A 23,820-nucleotide genomic window follows, 5' to 3' on the forward strand; every position below is an offset into this window, starting at 1 on the left:
AACGTTTGAGAGTAGCTGCTCCAGGGAAAGAACACTGGGCTGGGGGCCTGGATATTTAGGTTCTAGACCATGTTCTGCCACAGACTTAAGGGGTGGCTGACTGAAGCCTTTAGGAAGTGAGTTACAGGATGGATGGATGGATGGATGGATGAGTAGATGAAAGCATGAAGCTTGCATATTGTCTTAGTAGATTCTGGAGACATACTTTATATGTTGAATCCTATTTCCATCATTTATTAGCTGTGTGACCTCGGGCACAAGACTTGATTGATCTTCCTGAGCCTTAATTTCTTAACATCTGCAAAACAGAGATAATAGTACCTGACACATCAAGAGGCTGAGGCCTAAATCCATTGATTCCTGATACTGCTTAGTAGAGTGCTTGCCACAACATAAGCTCTCTATATGTGTTATCTTTTATTATGATGGTGGTTTAGTTTACTGCAGAATTTGGCTGAGTTTCTTTTTCCTCATATGTAAAGTTAGGGAGCTCAGGATCTCCAGGTTCTCTTCCAGCCCCAACATGTGGTAATCATCATCACCATTATCTCCTAAAGTTTATTGAGCACTTATTATTCTCAACTGTTTTGCTAAATGCTTTATACATAGTCTTATTTAATTCTCACAACAATCTTATGAATTACATGCTTTCATCATTCTGATTTTATGGAAGAAGAGGTCTGAAACCAGAACTCCTATATATCAGATATAGGACTCCAACCAGATCTCTGACTCTGAAGTCCATGCTTCTGAGCGTAGGCACTCAAGGATAACTCCAGCTTCTAATCCTGGCTGTCACCAAGGGCAAGTTGCCTAACCTCCTATGCCCCTGTTCTTTATCATGAAGTAAAACAGTACCCATCCTACTAGGTGGCCCTGAGATCTAAATTAGTCCCCTATGAAAAGCATTTAGCCCAGTGTCTGTCACATACTAAGCACTCAGGTGATGAGAACTGCCTCATCCCTGTGGGCATAAGAGCCTTTGACTCCCTGCTTCTGATGGACTGCGAACATGGTTTAATATCTTTATGGTGTTCAGTTAATGAACATCAATATAGAGTGGGCTGGAGCAGCCTATTATGTACTGCTAGCCACACAGAAAGAAAGTTACTGTCCAATTCCAACAGAATTACCTGCATAAAAAGCACTTTTTGGTTTTGTTTCTGGTGAGAAAAAAAAATGGGTAGTCCTACCAGCTAATGTGCCTGCAGATCTTTTGTGGAATGTTCACTGGAGAATAAATACACTTGCTATTAGAAATTATGAAAAAAGCATATAAGGTCCTAAGAGAAAATTTAGTGTTTTTCTATGAAGTTGCTTTAGACTTATAATGACTATAAAAATAGGAAGTTGCCATGAAATCAGGGAGGTCAAGGAAGTTGCCATGAAATCAGGGAGGTCAAGGATACATTCTGTTGAGTCAAACTGTGAAAACATCTCTGCTTGAAGAAAACGTTTGGCAGCAAAGTTAGCTAGTAATAGCACACCTAAGATTTTACCGTAGAGACATCTACACAAGGATATCCCAGTGAGTATTGTGCTGTATGCTTGTGTATGGTTACTCCCAGTGTGCTCTACTCATCACACAATTATGCTATTCTGCTCTCATTCAGAGGCTCCAAAGATTCGCATCCCAAGGCACTTGAAGCAGACTTATATCCGCAGAGTTGGAGAAGCCGTCAATCTGGTTATACCTTTCCAGGTAATAATTCAGGGTTAATTATTTTCTCTTTCCAGTGCTGGAGAGTTTAGGAAGTAGAGATAGGTACTCTAGCACTTAAATTCCTCGTGCTTCAGGATTTTTGTCAGAGGGAAAGTAGATAAATAATGGAAGAGATTTGGGGAGTGAGTAAATCTTGTGCTTGTTAGAAATCTGTTGAACTGATAGATTTTCCTTCTGCGTGAGACAAATGACACCTAGCTTGGGCTGTCTGAAGCTCAGGAACTACAGCTGGGTAGACAGGAAATACCAAGGAGAGGCCAAAAATAAGGAATGCTTGAAGATTCTGGCCCTGCACATCTGTAAAACTGGTCTTCATTTTAAGGGAAGCTTTTGGTGTCACATTCAGGAAAACAGCGTGTACTTACTTTCCACACTTAGCCCAAAGCAAAGGAAGGATAACTGAGTGTTGAAATCTTGATGCCACAAACTGAACAATGCAAACATTGTTAAATCATTGTTCCCCAAAACAATCTGTGGTTTACAAGATTAACCAGCCTTCACCTACAATAATCAATTTTAGTCTCGTGTGTGCGTGCGCACGTGTGCACACACACACACACACACACAAACTGCACCACCACCCCATTACTTGGACTCCTTTTATGCCTCCAGACAGCACAGTCCAGTAGAACTTTCTGCAATGATGGAAATGTTTGATAGCATCCATGTCCAATATGGTAGCCACCAGCCAGATATGAGCATTGAGCACTTGAAATGTGATACTTGGAACCAACACAACCGGGAAGATTCATTTTTTAATTTTCCTTAATATTAATTAGTTTTAGTTTAAATAGCAGTGTGTAGCTTGTGGCTGTTATGTCAGCATGGTTCTAGAATTGGAATTTAGGTTTCTGCACCTAATTTTTTAAAAATATTTTATTTACTTCTTTGGCAGAGGGGGTAGAGAGAGAGAGAGAGAGAGAGAGAGCAAGAACACAAGAGGGGAAGGAGAAGCAGACTCTCCATTGAGCAGGGAACTTGATGCATACAGAGCTCAGTCCCAGGACTCTGGGATCTTGACCTGAGCAGAAGGCAGACTCTTAACCCACTGAGCCGTCCAGATGCCCGGATTCAATCTTTATAAACATCCTGTGAGATAGGTGCTATCATTGTTCTCATTTTACAGATTGGGAAATTGAAACATGGAGAGTTTAAGTAATTTGCCCAAGATCACACAGCTATTAAGAAGTTAGCATCCAAATACAGATTCCAGGGCCCCAGAGCCCATGTTCTTAACAATTATGCTGTGTTGTGCAGGCTTTAGAGCTAGACAGACCTGGATATAAGACTTGGTTCCAGCACTTATTTAAGCCACAAGGCCTTGGGCATGTCATTTAATTCCTCTACCCAAAAAATGAGGATAATGATGCCGATTATCTTGCTGTGAAGATTAAAGGAAATAATAAGCATCATGCACCTAAAGCAGTGCCTTGCACAAAGCATGCAGTCCCCAGGCAAGGCGGGTATTATGCCTCTGCCCAGGCTGCTGACCACCAGGCTCTCCACCCTTGCCCAGAATGGGGGAAGCAACTGTCAGTTTTTGTAACACTGAAAAAAAGTCTTGAGACAATCTGATTCCCCCTCCTCCTAGACTTTTTCTGTCTTTTTAGGGAAAACCAAGACCAGAATTAACTTGGAAGAAAGATGGTGCAGAAATTGATAAGAATCAAATAAACATTCGCAACTCTGAGACTGATACAATCATATTTATCAGAAAAGCAGAGAGGAGCCACTCTGGGAAATATGACCTGCAAGTCAAAGTAGAAAAATTCGTGGAAACTGCATCAATTGATATCCAGATCGTTGGTAGGTTTGGAAGAAGGAACTAGAATGTTCGGTCAAAGCAGTAGTTGGACTAACTGTCCTTATCAGTAGAGCAAGAGTAAGAATTTCTGTTAAATTCTTTTTTTAAAATTAAAAAAAAATAGATGAATTAGTAAGACTTGTTAGTATTTCAAATAATCTCTTACTTACTAAAAAGACTAATTTTTGGAGACTTAGGGCATATGTGTTAAAGAAAATTAATGTATCTGCTTTTTAGTGCAAACTGTCTGTACTGCTTTGTGATCCACTTCTCTCTTATTCTGTTTCTCAACCCCTTGGTGATGAAACTATTTCCTTTTTTGAATTCTTGCATAAAACACATAGTAGCTTCTAGACAAAACTTAACATGTTTCCTACCATCCCTAAAATTTGCTAATAATAAGCTTTTAACAGAGAAGGAAGAGTTTTTTTTTATAAATGTAAGAAAGATGTACCTAAACAGTTAAACCACTAAATTGGTTGATCCTGTAGGGCTAGGTACTCACTCACTTGTCCAAGTAATAAGTATAGTTCCTACTTCTGTCCAGAGTTAGAGGAATTGAGGGAGGTGCTCTAGCAGATGGACCCCTCTCATTGGATCGCTCTATGAATTTTGCCATGTCAAGAAATACATTTAAAAGTAGAGCTACAGAAGCCTTGTTTCCAGTCATTTTTATTATTGTATTTCAGCAAATTTGCTGAAACCCAGGATTTTCTCACCCGAGGAGCAACTGCCTATGACAGATTGGGTAAAAGTTCATGCCCTTTGAATTAAATACTCTCTTCCCACTGGCTAAAGCTTCTTGATTTTTGTTACGTTGAGAAGAGTGTTGAGGGCACCCTGTGTCCTTGGACCTGGCCTGCCTCCACAACAATGGAAGCTCCCCTGGGAGGGTCTGTAAGGGCCCTGCCCTCTGAGGCATATGAAAGAACTTTTCTTTTTTTTCTAAAAGATTTTATTTATTTATTCATGAGAGACAGAGAGAGAGAGGCAGCGACACAGGCAGAGGGAGAAGCAGGCTGCCTGCGGGGAACCCGATGTGGGACTCGATCCCAGGACCTCAGGATCACGACTGAAGGCAGACGCTCAACCCCTGAGCCACCCAGACATCCCATATAAGAACTTTTCTTTTCTACGTTGCCGTGTAGTTACTTTACCGGGTGGTTATAAGTGCCTGGGACATTTCTTATATAATAATAACGATTATTATCCTAGTTATTTTTCTAGTTCCAAATTTGTGTTGGCAGAGAGAGAAAACAAGTTTTCCTCCTGCCCGTTTAGGGTGTCTTGGGGTACGACAGAGGAACCTGAGCTGTGGCCTCTGTGCCTCTCACCAGAAGCCAGAGATGCTTACCCAGGTGGGCTGTGTGATCTGAAGCCCAGGGCCAGCGCGTGTCCCATTAGCAGGTGGCTGTGTGGCTCTTCACCAGGAGGGAAGGTTGATGGGGTTTGACGTTTCATTTAAATTTTCTTTTCAAAACCCTTTTCTTTCCATGAAGATGACAGTCAGGAGCTTCCAGGTAAGCTTGGCTGGGGCATCCCAGTCCCCGAGGCGTAGGAATGGTGAAGGCAACGTGGGTAGAAATGCAGGGATGGGAGGACATTTCCAGTATCCTGCTGGACGGAGGCACGAGGGACACATGCTCCCAGACGTGTGGGGCTACGGGGGGTGCCCGGCCCTGTGTGTGCCCTGGGCCAGTCTGTACATCTGTTCCTGTGACGGGGTTCCACTTACACACGAGCACAGGAGTCGGCCGCGACAGCCAAGCATGAAGCAGGGGGGTAAACGCCGTCGGTGTGCTCCCTCTCGCAAAGCAGCCCGTGGCGTGTACTCACGCCCGAGGAGAATGCCTGAGACAGCAAGGTGCCTGTGTGACAGCAGGAAGGGACGTGAGCATCATGGGCATTGACCTTGCTTCAGGCCACCGTTGACCTTCTGATCCCATGTCAGGAGGAGGAGCACCTGCTTCCGGATCCCGGTACCGCCGTGAGGGGGGACACTGCCTGTGTGGAGAGGGAAAGGGGTCTCACGGGGGTGCCGTGAATTCGTCTTACAGACCGTCCAGGTCCACCTCAGCTGGTGAAGATTGAGGACGTGTGGGGAGAGAACGTTGCTCTGTCGTGGACACCACCAAAGGATAATGGGAATGCAGCCATCACGGGGTACACAATCCAGAAGGCTGACAAGAAGAGCATGGTAAGGTCTGGTTTTCTCTGATGCAGCAGCAGCAGAATCCCATTTTATCAGAAGTAGAGGTGGGGCACGAAGCCGTCTGTGGCGAGGAAAGCACAGGGGGCCTGGGCAAATGGTGTGACCTCCGAGTAAGGGCAAGGCCTGAGGAGCCACAGGACTGGGCTTGAACCCCAGCACAGCCACTATGAGCATGTGTGGGATGGTCCCTTACCTTCTTTGGTCCCCATTTTCCTCCTCTATAAAAGAGGGATGCGAGTACTTGCTTTGCCTGGTTATGGTGAGGCTAAAACAATATAAAGCAGCTGCCACAACACCCAGTGGAATTTAATAAATTCATTTGTTCACCAAATATTTACTCCAGATTCTAACTCAAATCTCTATCATGCAAGTCTTTCTCCTTGTAAAAGAAATGTAACAGGGACAGAGGAGTACCAGTTAGAAAAAGAAGATTCTAAAGGGAACGACAGTGTGTGCAAAGGTCCAGAAGAGGGAAGGAGCTTAGTGTAAGTTACTTTTTCCCTTGGGTCAGAGGATGAGTTATTGTGGCCTGCATTTTGTTGCTGAGGAAGCTGAGGCTCAGAAGGGATAAAGGAGTTGCTCGTGATCACCAGATTTCAAGTGTGAAAGTCTGGGTATTCCTGCCTCAGAGTTCCTCCACTGCACCACACCCCTACCCTGCCTGTGCGTGCATGAACGAATAAGTGACCATCTGTGCACATGAGGGCATAGAGACCTTCTTCTTTCTTACAGGAGAAGTAAAAGGTCATGCTTCATGATATTGAGAGAAAGGCTTTAGGTGTTTGCACAAGTAGATCTCAGTAGGAGTTTAGGTTATGAGGTCACATCAGATTGTAACCTCTGGACTGAAGTTATAGAAGGGAGAGGGCTGGAAAGGACAGTGTTGGGGACAGGAAGGGACCTTAAGCCTCTCCTTTCCATAAACTATGTCTAGCATGTCCTTTTGTCCTTTTGTTTTTGTTTCCTGGGTGCGTATTACACAACTAAGTAAGATTTGGCACGTAGGGCAGCATTCTCTGCTAAAGCCGGGCAGCTCCAGAGCGGGATGAGCCGATTTGCTTGGTGAGGGAAGGATCTCAACATCTCAGATTTCCTCAGCAAGAAGGGCCTCGGCCCAGAGACTGGCTGCGAATCCAGGGCTACTGTGGTTCTTCTATAGGGTCCTTCAGGCATCCTGTCTGTTCTTCCACTCCCAGCAGACTTGCCCGGTGTTTGTCTTCTTAGGTATCCAGTCAAGTCCAGAAGAAGCAGGACTTTCCCATTGCTTCATGTAACTGAGTTCTCCCTGGTGACAGGGGCTGATCCCCAGTCCCTGGACCCCTATATTTCTGGTCTGTTACCTGTAGACCGAAAGATGCTCCCTCTGCCCAGTGTAAGTCCCAAGAGATTACCACCCCATTGTCTCACTGTGGTGACAGGGGCTACCCTTCAGTTAAGTTCCTTTTGTCAGTCATAGCTTCATAAACGTTTTCATTACATGCGCCGACACATTAACATACTCATTCATTTACTATGCGTTGAGCACTGTTCCAGCTGCTGGATCCAATAAAAGGGGGGGGGGGAGCATTCATAATCTAGGCAAGAAGAAAGACATCATAAAACCTGATAAATGATAAAACACTATAATAAATGTCAGAATACACGAAGTAAAATGCTTTGGGAATATAGGGGGGAATGTAGCTACATTTGTCTGGTGTCTTCAAAACATCTCAAATACAGATACAATGATGGCCCCTAAAAATTCTAAGAAAAATCCTTTTCCCTTTTATGTCAGAAAATGTATTTTCTCAAATAGTGGTACCAAACATATGTAATGCAACATGGTTCTTTACTGGTTGCAAGATAAATTTTTGAGACTCCTTTACCTCTTGGTATGCGAGGAAACACTGAAAAGAAAATTAAAAAGCTTGTTTTAGCTTCTCATTCACTCATTCATTCATTCAAGTATATAATAAACATTTATTTTGTGCAGAGTTCCTACCATGTGCCAGGTATTATAATAGTCACTGGAGATACAGGGGTGAGAAAAAAGTCTGTCTTTACTATCACAGTGTGTCTGCTTCAGTGGAAGAGGCAGACGGCGAATAAGTAAAACAGTATATATAATTATGATGTATAATGAATTAAAATCAGCAAGTTCTGCAAAGAACACTTAGCCAAGTTAAGGTAATAGAGTGTGACCACCTGAGAGTGAAAGGGAAGCAGTTGAGGAGGAGGTGATATCTGAGCAAAGTCTTGGGAGAACCCACGTTAAAAGCATTATGGAAAATTTATTGGGCGATATTAATATTTCTCTAGTGATTTAACATCATCTCTTTCTTTTTTTTTTACATCATCTCTTTCTTAAACTAGATAAGTTTGCACTAAAATTCTGTAATTAGATCTTGCTATACAAAAGCTAGGTGGAAGACACTGTATACTTGTGAAAAAGACACAAAGGTAGGAGTTGCCATCTAGGGTATATGACTCTAACATGTCAATGAGGACTAAATTATACATAGCCATAGTATAAGCCTATTGCAAGGCATTAAATTAAACATCCATTGTTATTACTCTCAATATAAAAATCAGCACTATTTTTTTTCAGTTAATGAAACATCCCTGTTATTTATTCTAATCAACAGTGTGAATAGCTATGTATTTTTAGATGATTTTTCTAAAAAAAAAAATGGTTTTTCTTGTAGGAATGGTTCACTGTCATTGAACATTATCACCGAACCAATGCCACCATTTCTGAACTGGTCATAGGAAATGAGTATTATTTCCGGGTCTTTGCTGAGAACATGTGTGGCCTGAGTGAGGACGCGACAATGACAAAGGAGAGTGCTGTGATTGCCAAGGATGGTGCGTTAGCAGTGGACTGGTATAAGGGGGTTCTGGACTCAATTCTAGTGTGTGGGGGGGAGGGGTTTCTTTTCATTATTGTTGTTGTTGTTGATGTTTTATAGAGGCTTCACTACATGGGAGTGATTAAGTCACTGGCCCTTGTGATTGAACACAAGTTGCTCTCCCTTCCCTGGAATTCTGGGGATAGGGCTTAATGTTTGAATCCATTAAACGCAGAGTTGATTTCCCTGGCAACCAGTCCCCATCCTTGGGCCCCAAGGTCACCTCATTAATGTTAACAAAGACCCCTTTATAGCTCTCCTCATTGAGGAAATTCCAAGGGTTTTAGGAGCTCTGTGCCAGAAATGGGGCCAGAAGACCATATCTACTTCTTATTATAAACACAGTATCACAACTGGACATCTGGAAACCTCAGTTTTCCATGACCACATGGAGAGGACTAGAAGAAGAGATGTGATGAAAAGGAATTCAAATTGATAAAACATATTTTTAAATTGTGGTAAAAATTTTTGAGTAGCATGTTCATTTTACCAGTACAATTCTTTTTATTTTTTAATATTGCATTTTTTTAAAAAATGTAAGCTTTAATTCATTACAACCTCTGGGCTGGGTCTAGAAATGGCTCAAGTCACAGACACAGGAATTTCATTTCAAATAAGCCACTCTCCTGAAAGCCCTTGCTCATTGCTCTCACATTAGAGCACATCGTGGATCAAAATACTCAGACATCAAATTCTCCTCAATAATTCTTTCAGTCTCATAGGACCACACTGGCTCTCTCTCCCAGGTGGGATTGGCTATTGCTTTACACCCTTCAGAATGAATGTTGTATGGTGTTCACCCATGTTTTTATTTATTTTTTTAATACATTTATTTTTTTATTGGTGTTCAATTTGTCAACATACAGAATAACACCCAGTGCTCATCCCGTCAAGTGCCCACCTCAGTGCCCACCATCCAGTCACCCCCCAACCCCCGCCCACCTCCCCTTCCACCACCCCTAGTTCGTTTCCCAGAGTTAGGAGTCTTTCATGATCACCCATGTTTTTAATATGTTCTTCGAAGCTCAGGGAATTTTGCCATGAGTAAAATATGCCAAGAATAACATCGTCTCAGGCCAACTTGTAGATTTCTAATGCTTGCTTCTAAGGTAAAATCTACAAAAATCCAGTGTTTGAAGATTTCGATTTCACGGAGGCACCCATGTTTACTCAGCCTTTGGTTAACACCTATGCTGTGGCTGGTTACAATGCTACCCTGAACTGCAGTGTGAGAGGAAATCCTAAGGTAACATTTTTTAATCACATTGGTTAAACTTAAGAATTAGTCACAACTTTCCTGTTTTTAATATTAGACACATTATAATTGTGAGTAATAGTATGAACAGACCTACCAAGTGCTATTGTGTCTTTCTCTGGGATAGGAAGGTGGGTGCAGCATTGTGGTGTTGGTGGATGATCAGGCCCACCGTTTAAATATAGTAATAAAAAATGCTTATATTTCTATACTAACTAAAGGGTACCTACTAAGGAAAAAACAAAACACTCATTCTTAATAAAAACCTGAGAGTTAAGGAGATGGAAGTAATAACATTTCACCTGAAAAATTAAGTTGTAATATTAATTCATCAAATCTTCTGAAACAGATTGAAGTAAATGATGATATTATAATGCAAGGCAGAATTGAAGATATGCTGGGATAAGGTACAGAGTCCTAGGAAGGAAGGAATTGCATCCGATTGAAGAAATTCAGAAGGGTTTTAAGGTTTCTTGTTGGCATTTGGAAAGAACAACCAATTGATGAATGTTGCCCATAGAGATATCGATTCCTGGGTGGCACTGTGGGAAAAGTGCCCTAGAATTTGGAAAAATTGCAAAGTAGTAATTTTCCCGTGTATACCATGAGTGGGAGTCAAGGGGGCAAGGGAGAAGTTATACTGAGGACAAGAGGAGGATCCTGAATTCCTGTTGAGTTCAGGTGACATCAGTATATCCAAATGGGAATGGCCAGGAGGGAAGAGAGACGTTCACTAGAGCTTAGGAGTGAGCAGAAAGCCAAAGTCCAAGGTATAAGCCTCAGTGAGTGGTCCCATCTAAAAGGAGGAAGAAGATGGTATGAAGGAGACACAGAAGCAGGTTTCTAGGGGCTGAGCAACACAAAAGTAGGTAAGAGGTAGAACAGAGAATGTGGAGAGTGTGCATTTACCTAAGGGAGGAGAAGGCAGTATGGTGGGAGTGGGGAACAAGGGTATTGACTATAATGCAGAGGCCAAGGAGAGGAGAGTCGGCTTCCTGGGTGACTGGTCATTACTGATCTTGCATTATGGGAAGTGGACCCATTCCACCAGATGACGAATAGAGATGTTCGGGGAGAGATGAAATGGTGGGGAGGAATAAGCAGCCCATAAAGAATTAGAAAAGAATGTCAGGAAAGGGAAGTGAAGAAAAGCAGACAGTTCTGACACCTTATTGGGATTCTCTGAAAAATGCCCAGCAACATACACTCTCCTGGATGAATGGAGCTCAGGGACCTGTAGATCAGATTGGGAGGCGTCAGAATCTGTTTGGGAAGAGAGCCCCAGCGCTGTCCTCTGAACAAGTCTGGCTTGCCTCTTCAGAGCTCTTCATTGCCTTCTTACCAAGCACTAAGTAGAATTTAATTTGAGAGGAACCGTGCTCAAGTAGATGTGGATTCATCTGAGATGTACTTTCTTTCTAAGACATGCTTTAAAATCTGGTCACTGGCTTAAATAGTCTATTATTATGCTAGGTACCAATATGTTTTGACCTATTTACTTCATTCTTCAGCCCAAAATAACCTGGATGAAAAATAAAGTTGCTATTGTGGATGATCCAAGGTACAGGATGTTCAGCAACCAAGGGGTCTGTACTTTGGAGATTCGCAAGCCCAGCCCCTATGATGGAGGCACTTACTGCTGCAAAGCAGTCAATGACCTTGGGACAGTGGAGATCGAATGCAAACTGGAGGTGAAAGGTATGACATCAAAGATCTCATGTATAGACTAAAATGAGAGAAAACCATTTAATTATTGCCCTTACTGCAAAATCCAAATTGTTTGCTAAAATGTCTGGGGATGGCAAAGGGAGGGGAGAGAAGACGTTATTACAGTTTGCATTCACTCTAATTTATTTAAGTAGACTTATTCTCTCATCACTTGCAATTCTTGTTAACTAAAGGAATAGTAATTTCAGTGGAATTCTAGTATATGTATAGCACAGTGGGAACGAATAAAGACAGGGGGATATGACTCTGGTGATATAATCCACTTTAAAAAAAACTAGTGCAAAAGTTCATCTAATGAAACGGCAATTAAGGAATTTATACTATTTTTAATTAGTTGACTATTTTGTGAAACTTCTAATATATATATTTATATGGGTAAGTTTGCTAATTTAGTGTTTACTATTGCATGTATAGAATACAGCATATCCCTATTATAATCAATTGCTTTAAAAATCTCATTAGAGGATTTCCATTTATAAGTATGCATTTCATTTATACCAGTTTTTAGAAGTGTTGCAACTCATATAAACCAAGAAAACATGTAAGGATTTATGTGGTAGGAAAGTCTCAGAATGACCTGTCATCTGAATCAGTTTTTCTAGTAATTGTGTATAATTTTTATACTGAAGTATAAAATTATCTCAACAATCAGAACCTACTTTGGGCCATGGGAACTCCTACAGATGTCAGAGTCACTGTTACGAGATAATGTGTGACATGATGCAAATAAATGCCTTTTCTCTTTTTCTTATATTGCTTTTCTGTGATAACCAAAATCTTTTTTTTTACCTCTCTGTAATGAAGAAATTATGATCCCCAAATCAGAAATACAACTTTGTAAATATCTATTTAGAAAAAAACATAGCAAATACTTAAGGTATTAATATTTTTTTAAAAAAGAGGTTTTAGTCCTGACTCTAATATAAATATACTTCTTGAAAAAATGTTCTTTTCGAACTTTAAAAAAAGTATTCCTTTTGCTATGATTTCTGTCCACCAAGTAATACAGCATAGTAGATTCATAACTGAATAAGAGGAAAATTTTTTTGCTTTTTTTCTCTCAAGTATAAGACAACAATATCCTTAGAAAATGTCAAATATGACTATTGAGATAGTATTTACAAGTTTAAATATCGTTTTAGCTGTTTACTAGCTCTAAACACAGGCTAAGTTAACAGTTGCAAATATATTTGGTTTCTCGACTCCTAGACTTATTTTCAAGGTATTGTTGGTACTTATATCTCAATATCCAATTAAAAAAAACAACAATGAAAACTCAGTACCACTTCTGCATGCTTTGAAAATAAAGAATGTTGCTAAAGATATAAAATGATTAGTTCATAAATGGTTCAACATTTGGGGTCTTCCATAGAAGCCAGTAATATTGTACATATGGATGACCTATCCTTTATAGTAATTGTATAGTAAGTTGTATAGTAATTGCATTTAATAATATAATTAATGTACCGTAGATGTAAGTTCATATTAAGGTAGCAACTGTGATATACTGGTGAAAACTTTTGGTCCTAAGATTAAAGTCAAGATTGTTTATCATCAGATTGTTATCTGATAATAATAGGTGACTTGAATCAAGTTAAGCTGTGAAAAAAAAAAAAAGGTAAGAATGTCATCCGAGAATAAATAAATACTGGTACAAATATTCTAATTCTACAGTGATATATCAAGGAGTAAATACCCCTGGACAACCAGTCTTCCTGGAGGGGCAGCAACAGGTTTTAAAAGTTCATATCCCACTGGATATTTCTACTTTCTGTTCCATTCCTCTTACATGAAATCGCACTTTGCATGTAAAGCTTGACTTTCTCATTTGCTTTTCATTGTATTTCTTAGCCGCTCATGGCATACACTGTTTATGCCATGAACAGGAAGGCCAAATTATTCAAGGATATTAATTAATGTAGACAGTATGTTTTGTCAGAAAGCTAAGTACCATACCCCACGCCCCCATAAGTAAAGCCAGGGAGCTACATTTGAAGATGACCTCACTGTAGACATCAGGTTATCAGACCTTAGTAATCATAACATTTCTTTGATAGTTTCATTTTTCAAATGTAGAGAAATATGATCTTCCTTTAAGATAGTTTCCACTGTAGTCTCCTGAGATTCATGTTAAAATTCAGAAGACTGAATGTTTTTAAATTGTGAGTTGTAGAAAAAGTATCCTGGACATTTTTGATGGAGAGAGGACACAAATAAGAATTATTTGGGATACTTGGATCCAATATTCTGGAGCTTTCCTGTATAAAATTTCCAGTGAAAAATTTACCAGTAGAATTTCTGTCTACCCATTTATCTGTTGGACACTTTGGATATTTTCATAGTATCAAAATTGTTTCATATATTTATGAACTTGAAAGAAAATTCCAGGCTCCATTACTAGTGTATTAAGCAATAACCGAGTCCTATCCTATATATATAATGGGCCCCCATTTGGAAGAATGAATGAAGTTCTTTGGGCCTGGGTAAGCAACGTGATGTAAACTCTGATGATGTAAATCTGTGCCTGAGTTTACAGTTCCCAGAGATAATATCAGCTTGCAAAAGATGACAGAATTAGGGCTCCTTCTTTAAAGTTTCATAGATTATACATATAGTTACTTTCTAGCCTAAGTTTGTTTAAGCCTTGTGTTTATTTACATCAGTTATATACAATCAGTTCAGAATACAGTTACAGAGTACGCTATTCTAATATTATATCTACTTGATAATTTTGCCTTTTAGAATTCCAACATATATATATGTACACTAATGCTTTGTCTATTGTCTCTGTTTTTCTTTTGTTGAAAAACACAATATATATATGTTGTAGGTTTTTTTTTTTTTTTAAGCTGATGGTTTGGAAGCTCTTACCATAAATATTCACTGTACAATCAGATTGGCTTTGCCACTCGTTCAGGCAAAGTGGTTGTGCATATTAATAAATGTTTTACATATTAATGATCCTTTTGAAGTGACTGGATCCCTGCCCTTCATTCCATGCGCTTCTACTTTCCTACATCTTTCACATGACTAAGGATTAATGACATCACCTCATCATAATTATGACTATAATTTCATCCAACAAGTACTCAACTTTGGTTTTAGCACTTTATTAATGCTTACAACTTCTCTCTCTCTCTCTCTTTCTCTCTCTCTCTTTCCCTTAGTTGTAGCACAGTAAGGATTTTTGAATGTATATTATCATCTAAGGTAAGCTTTCATATGGTTTTGGCATATGAAGCTTATGACTGTCATAAGCCATACAAAGCCTGTGGAGTATGGCATGATTTTCATTATGTAATCCAATGAAAATAGACGATTTAAAATCTCTAACTTTGTAGTTTTAATTTGTATTTAAGTATCTTGAAATTAACAGCTAGTACTTATCGCAGCAATCTCCCGTTGACATGAAGCAAGTTGTTGAATGCAGTAGAGCATGAATTAAAGCATTTAATGTAGATGAAAATGATACCCAAGCATTCTGAACGCTTTGCATCAAGGAATGGACATGTACATAAGTGGCATCATTTATACCTATATGTGACTTGAATTTTTTTTTTTTAAAAAAAGGAGAATGACTTTCCCAAATTTGCATTAAATAAGTTTTAAGAATGTTCAAATGGCATGCTGTTTTTGCCTGGACGTGAATTTATTAGCAAGTAGTGAACCACTTCTGTAAAGGACCATGAATTTTTCTGGTTTTTCTCTGGTGAGGGGTACTTTTATTTTTTAAATATAATTCAGAAACATGGAAGATAAGTTTGAAATATCAGTAGGTGTTTCACCTACAGAAGATACTGGATGGGTTTTACTCTTTTTAACAAAATCTTTCCAATTTTTGCACTTTTGACAGGGTATAAATAGCCACAGTTAAAGGAGTGGTCCCTATTTTCTCCTCTAATATACTTGAATAGGAAGTCTTTGTGCTTAATTAAAAAGGACATCAACAAGGGGCGCCTGAATGGCTCAGTTAAGCGTCTGTCTCCCGATTTCTGCTCAGGTCATGGTCTCAGGGTCGTGAGAATGAGATGGAGCCCACATCTGCTCCCCCTCAGTGCAGAGTCGGCTTGAGATGCTCTCTCTCTCCCTCAGCCCTTCCCCCTGCTCCTCCGTTGATGAGCTCCCTCTCTGAAATAAATAAATAAAATGTAAAACAACAACAACAAAAAGAACATTAACAAACAGGGAACAGCTCTTCCTGCTGATTCGTAACATGGCTTGTCTTTATTCTACTATTCAGTCAGGAGGCTTAAATCATCTGTAGAAGAATCCCAAAACCTCTCCAAGACCAATAGATACTACTTTCCAACCAGTCAGGAATTTCAACTAAGACTGAATAATAGCAGGGAACAAAAAACTGCCATGGGTCTGCTGGGAACTTGCTTTTCCTCCCATTGCCAAGCGCTTTAAATTTTAAATGTACTAAACCCAGAAGGTTTCCAAGCAGGGACTGAATGAATCTTGTAACTAACTGGAACGTAATTAGTCACATTTCTAGGCAGCTAGTCAGGAAGTAGTATCTGAATAATCTTTCGTGTAGACGGTTTTGACTTTGCCTTTTCCTCTCTGTCCTCTCTAGGTGGCCTTTCCTTCTGCAGGCTCCTCTTGCAAGGTGTGCCTCCTAACATAATTGATTCATATTTGCGAGACTTGCAATCAAGCAATCCCGAGGAATACTAAGGGCCTGGGCCCTGCCTCCCTACACTCCACTGCTTTGAAATCTGGTTGCAATGAGAAAGCATTTTCTGTTTTTCCACCAGGCACTCAAGTGTGGTCGTTTTCTTTCCTCCTAATGTTGAAGAAAAAAAAAATGTTTGCACGGATTGCTTCATTAAAAATTGCATACAAAATGTCATTTGAAGTCAGCTTTTTCATCATTATTGTCTGTGCTTGGTCCCTATACTTCACACACACAAAAAAAAGAGCAAGCTGTAGAATTAGCAAAAGCAGTTGCTTTAGTTTAAAATAAATAGTAAGCTGTAAATGCTTTCTTTTTCCCAGAATGAAAACACGTAGTACAACGGGCACAGTCAGATCTTGAAAACCCATCTTTCTCTTGAAAATCCACTCTTCTTTTGATCTTAGAGATTTTTCTATGCAAAGCAGGGCTGTTCATTTCACACAATCCTGCTTAACACCAGTCAATCTGTATCCTTTTTCCCATTTGAATTCACTGTGAGACTTCATAGTCTTTCAGACGAGTTTTCTCAATGGAAGAGAAAAAGGCACTCAATAAATGGTACAATAAATTTGAAGTGCTTATGATGAGGTGACACGGCATTCATTTAGGTGTCTGGGATTGTGTGCCCAGAAAGAGCTGAGGACAAAGGGCTGCGAGCCGGGGTGCTATTCAACGTGGGCCTGACCTTCCCTAATCTCTGGCACAGCCTCCTGGCCAGTGCACCAGGGCCCGTGCCAACACAGCTAGTCACAGTGACAGAGCTCCCAGGCTACAGAGCAGGGACAGATGGGGAGTGTGCTGATGGCATCCATTCCACCTGGTGGCGACTGTCCACATCTGGAAGCTGAGAAACATCTGCAGGAGCTCATCACCTTCTCGGCAAATTGCTCCCATTCTTCCCTGTGCACTAGACAGGTTTCAGTTCAGGGAGTGGGGTGAAGTGTGAGTGTGTCACCTCACCCCTGTTGTTTACTCCCTTGCCCCCTCCCATTTCTTCCTTTTGGTCTTTCGTCCTAGAAGCTAGAATCATTGCCACCTGCAGCTGGGCCTGTAGCATCCTGGGACAGAATTTTAAAATATCTGCTCTGCTTGTTTTCCAGGTTAGAGCTGGGAAGCTATGGTGGTCATGCTCTTGGGTTGACGTGGGATCTCACTGAGGGAAGGAGTGGAGAATTCAGGTGGTTGTAGTACCTTTGGGAATGGCCAGGGAAAACTCATGTTCTTGTCCCAACTCGGGTCTCTTCTGTTCTGATGGGTTGGTGATCTTGTTACTGGATGTTAAGAATATTGGCTACCATCCCATATGCTCAGTAACTGTGAAAGAGTAGTGTGTGCAACCCTTAGGTAAATAACCATTTTAATCAGAAAATATATTTACATGTTATCTTATGTAAGAGAAGCCTGGTTGGTGTATCTATAAAGTCAAGGAGGTCATATTTCTATGTACAAACCCAATGGTAGACTGTCTGGCAAAACCAAGCAGTGTGGCCTCAGCAGTTTAGCCGCTGGGCCAGGACCCCAGAGCCCCAGCTGGTTGCTTAATTCAAACCATCATTGACTGATTTTGCCAAGTCAGGGTCAAGTTTGTTAGGCCTTTTATAAACATTGCCTAAAAGTAACTGTAAAGTATCCTTACAAAATACTGGTTCTCCAGTCATGACTTATGCTCTCAAATTTTGTACTAGATAATGGTACTTTTCTACATGCAATCTCTTATTAAGGGTGCTCATGCACCACAAAGTCCCAAAAAGGAAAAATAATCTATTTTGAAACTACAAGGAACAAAAAAATGTCAGAAACTGTTGTTGCTATTAGCTTTCTTACAACTTTATCGTAATTCTGTTTGAATTTCACTTTATTTAAGAAAAATTACATATCACAGGAATTTACTAAGAATTCTTTTTGGAAACTAAGCATTTATAAAATGTTTTAAAGGATCATGCTTATTTACTTACTTTAAAAAGAAAGCTTAATGAATGCCTCATCTAAATTAATACAGAAATAGAAAAAAAAATCACTAGTTCCAAGAAACATTGGAATAAAGTAATATGTCCTTAGCCACTCATTTTTAATACTTCTGAAACATTCTGTTCCACTCAACAAATGAGTTATTGAGTATCTGATGTGTGCATGCATAGCACTGTGATGGATTCAGCTAGAATCCAATGATGAATAAGTCACTTCATGCATTCAAGGGGTTTATAATGCAGAAGAGAAATACAAAAGGAAATACATAAACTGGAAAGACAGCAGGTATAGGAGAGCATGCTAAGGATTCAGAAGCTGGATAATGTGGCTTCTGTGTTTATTATTACCCATGTATGTACCACACTAAGATGAAGTACAGGATGTGTCGTTTGACTTTATTTTTCTAAATCAAATTAAAATATGGCTCTCCACCAGCCAGGGAGATTGAGCAATTCTCTCTGTTCTGTTTGGAGGTCCTATTTCAGGCTCTGGGTCAACTGGAATATTTTCTGCCCCTAGAAAAAGGAGAGAAGGAAAGTCTCTCCATTTCAGTCCACATGGATGACTGTTGAGATGTCTGTGTCCAGTGCATCATGGTCCCCTCAAAGACAAGTGACTCCAAAACTTCCCAGACAAGAGTGGACCTGGGGTCTTTCAACCTCCAAAGCCATAGCTTGACTATTTGCCTGTTCCTTTTAAAGATGTTCTTTGTGGGAACACTGGACAGTTCTACACTTAGGACTAGCCTTGGACCTGGGCAAGAGGGCCTCGTCCACCTGCATCTCCCTCCACAGGAGGGCCAAGATGCCAAGGGGATGTGCCTACTCGGAACCCTCACCACATCTCCTTCTTATAGACTGAACCCAAGCTCACTTGCTGGGCCTCTTCCCTGAGTTCAAACTCCTAAGGAAGAAACACGTCCCCAGTTTATGCATGCTGCGGCCCAAGGGTTGGCCAAGAGATACCTGTTTGTCAGGAGGTTGAGGTGTGGGGGATGTGACCAGAACTTGTGCTTGAGGCCAAGGCAGCTGAGAACCCTCATGGTGTGGTGCGAGAAGGCCATAGGATGAAAGAAGCTGGGAAACCAGAGCCTGGCAGTGGGTCACAATGTTCTGGCAAGTATCTCTGAGGAATCTGATCATTCTATAATTCAAACCTGGCCTTCCAAGTCCTTATGGATTCAGCCCATGAAGACTAGAGGATGCAACTATTTTATTAGCCACCTGTGAGCTTGATTTATAACTTATACTTCTGTGTATGAGCTATTAAAGCTAGGGGTCAGCCACCTCTCAACCTCCTGTGTCTCCTTCCCTGGGTCCCCATCCAACATCTCTCCTACCCTGCCCCAAACTCATCCCCCTCATCACTTCCCAAACTCTGTGTCTGACCCTCCTTCTCCTTCCACACCTAAGTTACTAGATGAGAATTCCAGAAATACAAGTTTGGCCTCTTTTTCCTGGGAGTAGGAATAAAACTGGGAATAATAATACCAGACAGTCTTCTTACCAATTCTCCTATGATATTAATTGACTCTAGATTGAACTGTACATTTGTTTTATTTCCTATTTTAGCAGGGCCACCAATTACCATCCTTGCACCAAAGATTCAGGTGGTTGCTATGTGTAGATATTTATAAAATCCTTTGTAATTAAACTCTGATAACTTATCATGGACTAAAGAAACAAATAACCTAATGGAACAACCAGTTCTCCTGATGCTAAGGTCTGTCATCACCCTCTTTACATCACCCGATGAGCTCTCTCTGTCCCCAAATGCACTGGCCTGAGCAATCTATGGCCTCACTGAATATTTTTCTTCTATCTGGAGTAGATTACTAGGAACAAAATACCAGAGAGGCAGCAAGACAATTAAACATTCCCAGAGGGGCATGCATTCAGTGTGGCTTGGTACACTGGCTGACTCAAGTCATGAAAGGAAAAAACAAAACAAAACAAAACAAAAAAACAAAAAAAAAAACAAAAAAAAAAGAAAGGAAAAAACACTGCACTCAAGCACATAATCTACAACTTCCTTCTCTTCCAAGCAATCACTTTAGAAAGCATCTTTCCGTTCTTTGGAGAGAGGCACTTACACAGCCATCCACAGGCAAGAGGTTCCCTCCTTTACTACTATATTCTTACCTTCATCCTTGACTTAGAGCCCAAGAAAACATTTTATTTTTATTTTTTTAATTTATCCAAGGTTTTATTGTTAATAAATGGAGAAACCTGGATACGTGAAAAGTCAGACTTCAAACCACATTTTATAGGTTCATATTTCCCCTGAATAGATTTATTTTTATTTTATTTTATTTTTTTTATTTTTTATTGGTGTTCAATTTACTAACATACAGAATAACCCCCAGTGCCCGTCACCCATTTACTCCCACCCCCTGCCCTCCTCCCCTTCTACCACCCCTAGTTCGTTTCCCAGAGTTAGCAGTCTTCACGGTCTGTCTCCCTTTCTGATATTTCCCACACATTTCTTCTCCCTTCCCTTATATTCCCTTTCACTATTATTTATATTCCCCAAAATAATGAGAACATATAATGTTTGTCCTTCTCCGATTGACTTACTTCACTCAGCAAGAAAACATTTTAAAAACATTATATACCAATTTTAAAATCTTGACTTACAGTTTTCTGGTTAATGAAATGAATAAATAAATAAGAATGAAGGGCTACTGGCAACACTATGGCAAGGAAAGAAACCCTTATTCAGACTTTGTAAGGCGTCCCTCTTGAAGGATCGGGATGAGGGGTAATTGGAAAGGAGCCATATTGCAAAATAAACCAAAACTGATTTGGAGTCATACAGTCATTTGGAAAATTCCAGGCACTAGAGAGCCAAGTAATGCATCCCCTGCCCACTATGGGATGAAGCGCCATTGGACTGGTCATCTCAGTCCCACTCCTGAGTGTGCACTGGGGCTCACTGTCAATTCGGTTCCCATTCCTGCACTGGGAGGTACCACTGAGCTGGGGGCAGGTGGGGTGATAGTGGAGGTTGCCCAGAAGAGGCAGGTTATCTCTGCACAGGGTTATTTTTAATAGTTCATTGTTGGGTCTCAATAAACATTAGCTAGCAGTAGTAGGAGCTCATTGGTGAGATAAGTTTGATAGTCAGGTCCTTGTGATGGCAAGCATAGACCCTGACCCAAAGTCTGCCATTAGTAAGGCCACTCTCTAGGGGGTTAAGCAAGAGTGAGGGACAGAGCAGCAGGAGATGGCAAGATGGGGCTGGGCAAAGGTCAAGACCAAGAATCAACATCAAACGAGAGAAAAGGAGGACAGACTGACACATTACTATCTGTACAGAGGGAAGGGAAGTCAGGAGCAGTGAGATAGAAACAAATCCAGAAATAACCTCTGAAGGCAAGAACTAAAGAAAGAGGAAATGGCAATGATAAAGTCAACAATTAAAAAGAAAAAAAAAAAAAAAGAGCACCTACTTCCTTACTTACAGACATTCTCAGCTGTGGTTTCTTAGCCTGTCCACAGCTGCCCTATCCCTCTTTGCAGAAAATGGAAAACCTTGGACAGAACCTGAGAGCATGGCCTGAGGCTACTATGCCACCCCCTGGCATGCTTACCATTGACGTTCATCTGCTTGTTGTTCTCTTCTCCATGGTACAGGAGTCTAGAAACCAATTTTCCCTTCCCAGATCTTCCAATGGATGTTGTTCCAGACATACTGTCAGGGAGCTGAAGGGTGTCCCAGTCTGGGAAGCACAGAGGCATAATCTTAGAAAGGCCTCACCAACGACCACCAGCCAACACCTTCACTGGGGAGCAATGAGTAGATTTTGATTTCACTGGAGATAGTAGTATGTGATGGGTTTTAAATAAATCTATACATGAATATAAATTCAGAAATATAAAACACAAAATTGTGAGCATCTATCTATCCTATCTATCATCTGTATCTATTATCTATCTATCTATCTATCTATCTATCTATCTATCTATCTATCTATCTAATCTATCATCTATCTATCTAGCGAACTCTTCTTTGCCCTGGGAAGAATAGCTTTAAGCAAAATTAAGTGAGTCAAATTGGTCTTTCTTGTCCCTCAACTGCCCTGAGTGCTCTGTCTCTTCGTTCTGCCCCAGCCCACCCTGGGGCTCCAGGGGCTCCGCCAGAGCAATGCCTCCACCCATTCCTTCTGAGACTGGATGTTTCAGTTCCCTCCTCATCGCTCAAACTGTGGTTTTGTGACCAGCAGCCTGGGTGTCACCTCGAAGCACCACTCACTCCACATCCCCTGGCTCAGAACCTGCCTTGTAACAGGATCTCCAGGTGAGTCCTGTGCCTGGCCCTGTGAGAGAAGCACACTCCAACCCTGTTTCCTGTGTGCATCTGTATTTGGGGCCATTCTCTGCCCAAAGGACAGACATTCTGATAAAAATGTCCCTCCTAAGATATTCCCGATAACTAACACTGAAATGTGACCTAACCTGTCACTCCTAAAAGCCCTGTCCTGAACACAGGAATAACTCTTGGGATTTTAGGTCCCTTGGACTGCTGAAGAAGGAATCTTGGAGGAAGGGCATTCCCGCTCATGCTCCTCAAATCAGACTGTGGAAAAATTTTTAAAGCAGTAGGCTGTGAGCTCCAAAAAGGATAATGAATTAAGAAAAGGTTAAAGGATATAAAAAAGAGTGCTAAGAACTGTCTCTGAGGGAAATCCGTTTCCTTAATCCTAAATTGCTTTCGCAATTTCAGATAAAAAGCACAATTACAGCATCTCAGTGACCCTATTGTGAAACTTTGTATTCTGATCTTGTCCAGGAAATCAAGCATTTGTAAAAGAGGAGAGCAAAGGTTTTTGGCAATCTGCAAGTAAACACTGCATGTCTGCTCATGTATTTTGTAAGGTATCATAGTTCTATAAAATCTGTGGACTTTAAAGTCTCAAAGTGCAAAACTATAAAACCATAAATTAGATCAAAGCAGGTAAATAAAAAAGCACGAGTCTTCACCCTGCAGAACCGTAGTAATCTTTATAAATACTCCAGCCTCCGAGTCCAGACCTGGAAATACGCGGATAGTTTGGTTCCCTGCGTGATAACATCCTGCTACACCAAAAACCCATCCAGTGAATTACTTGATTGCAACCCAGGCCTTTTTCCAAACCAGGGCAAGTCAGTGGCGTTTTGAAGTGGTCATATCACAACAGATGCATTCCTCATCTGGCTGAATGAGACGACAGTGTTGCATTTTGTGGGAAATTGGCTGAGATGCTGAGGATGCTGAGGAAGGAGTTTTGAAAGGTGTGTCAAAGTTACAGACACAAAGAGAACCAAGAGTAAAACCAAGATCCTTTCTCTTTTGGGAAAGAAATTCAATTCAGCTAAACAATCAAAAAAACCTATGGACCTATCCTACTATGAATATGTTAAAATGTTACCACTGGGGTGAAGAGTACAAGAGATATCTCTGTATTATTTTTGCGACTTTCTGAGTCTATAATTATTGCAAAATTAAAAAGTTTTTTAAAGTGTGAATGTCTACCAAGCGCCAGGCACTGAGGAACACACTCAGTGCAGGGATGTGGTCCT

At 40.6% G+C, this 23,820-nt stretch overlaps 1 protein-coding gene and 1 long non-coding RNA gene across 13 annotated transcripts in view; one reads left to right on the forward strand and one right to left on the reverse strand.

Annotated features, from left to right (window-relative positions):
* Positions 1-16,465, forward strand: part of MYBPC1 (myosin binding protein C1) — an 83,905-nt gene extending 67,440 nt beyond the window's left edge. For 7 of the 12 annotated variants that reach the window (XM_072773311.1, XM_072773316.1, XM_072773317.1 and 4 more), the window contains 7 exons: positions 1,614-1,702; positions 3,334-3,529; positions 5,585-5,724; positions 8,424-8,583; positions 9,737-9,873; positions 11,394-11,580; positions 16,190-16,465. In XM_072773311.1, the coding sequence (XP_072629412.1) occupies positions 1,614-1,702; positions 3,334-3,529; positions 5,585-5,724; positions 8,424-8,583; positions 9,737-9,873; positions 11,394-11,580; positions 16,190-16,290 (1,010 nt within the window). In that variant the 3' untranslated portion in view covers positions 16,291-16,465. Of the gene's footprint in view, positions 1-1,613; positions 1,703-3,333; positions 3,530-5,584; positions 5,725-8,423; positions 8,584-9,736; positions 9,874-11,393; positions 11,581-13,284; positions 13,353-14,777; positions 14,821-16,189 lie in introns of all 12 variants that reach the window. The other 5 variants (XM_072773319.1, XM_072773323.1, XM_072773313.1 and 2 more) reach the window with 4 other exon arrangements.
* Positions 15,399-23,026, reverse strand: LOC140602977 (uncharacterized). Its single transcript, XR_012005993.1, has 3 exons — positions 22,717-23,026; positions 21,852-21,980; positions 15,399-15,738 (listed from the first exon to the last, which is right to left on the reverse strand). It is a non-coding gene; the product is annotated as an uncharacterized lncRNA (long non-coding RNA).
* Between the last annotated feature and the right edge of the window lie 794 nt (positions 23,027-23,820).

This window comes from Canis lupus, chromosome 13 (genome assembly GCF_048164855.1).
Source record: "Canis lupus baileyi chromosome 13, mCanLup2.hap1, whole genome shotgun sequence".
NCBI lineage: Eukaryota > Metazoa > Chordata > Mammalia > Carnivora > Canidae > Canis > Canis lupus.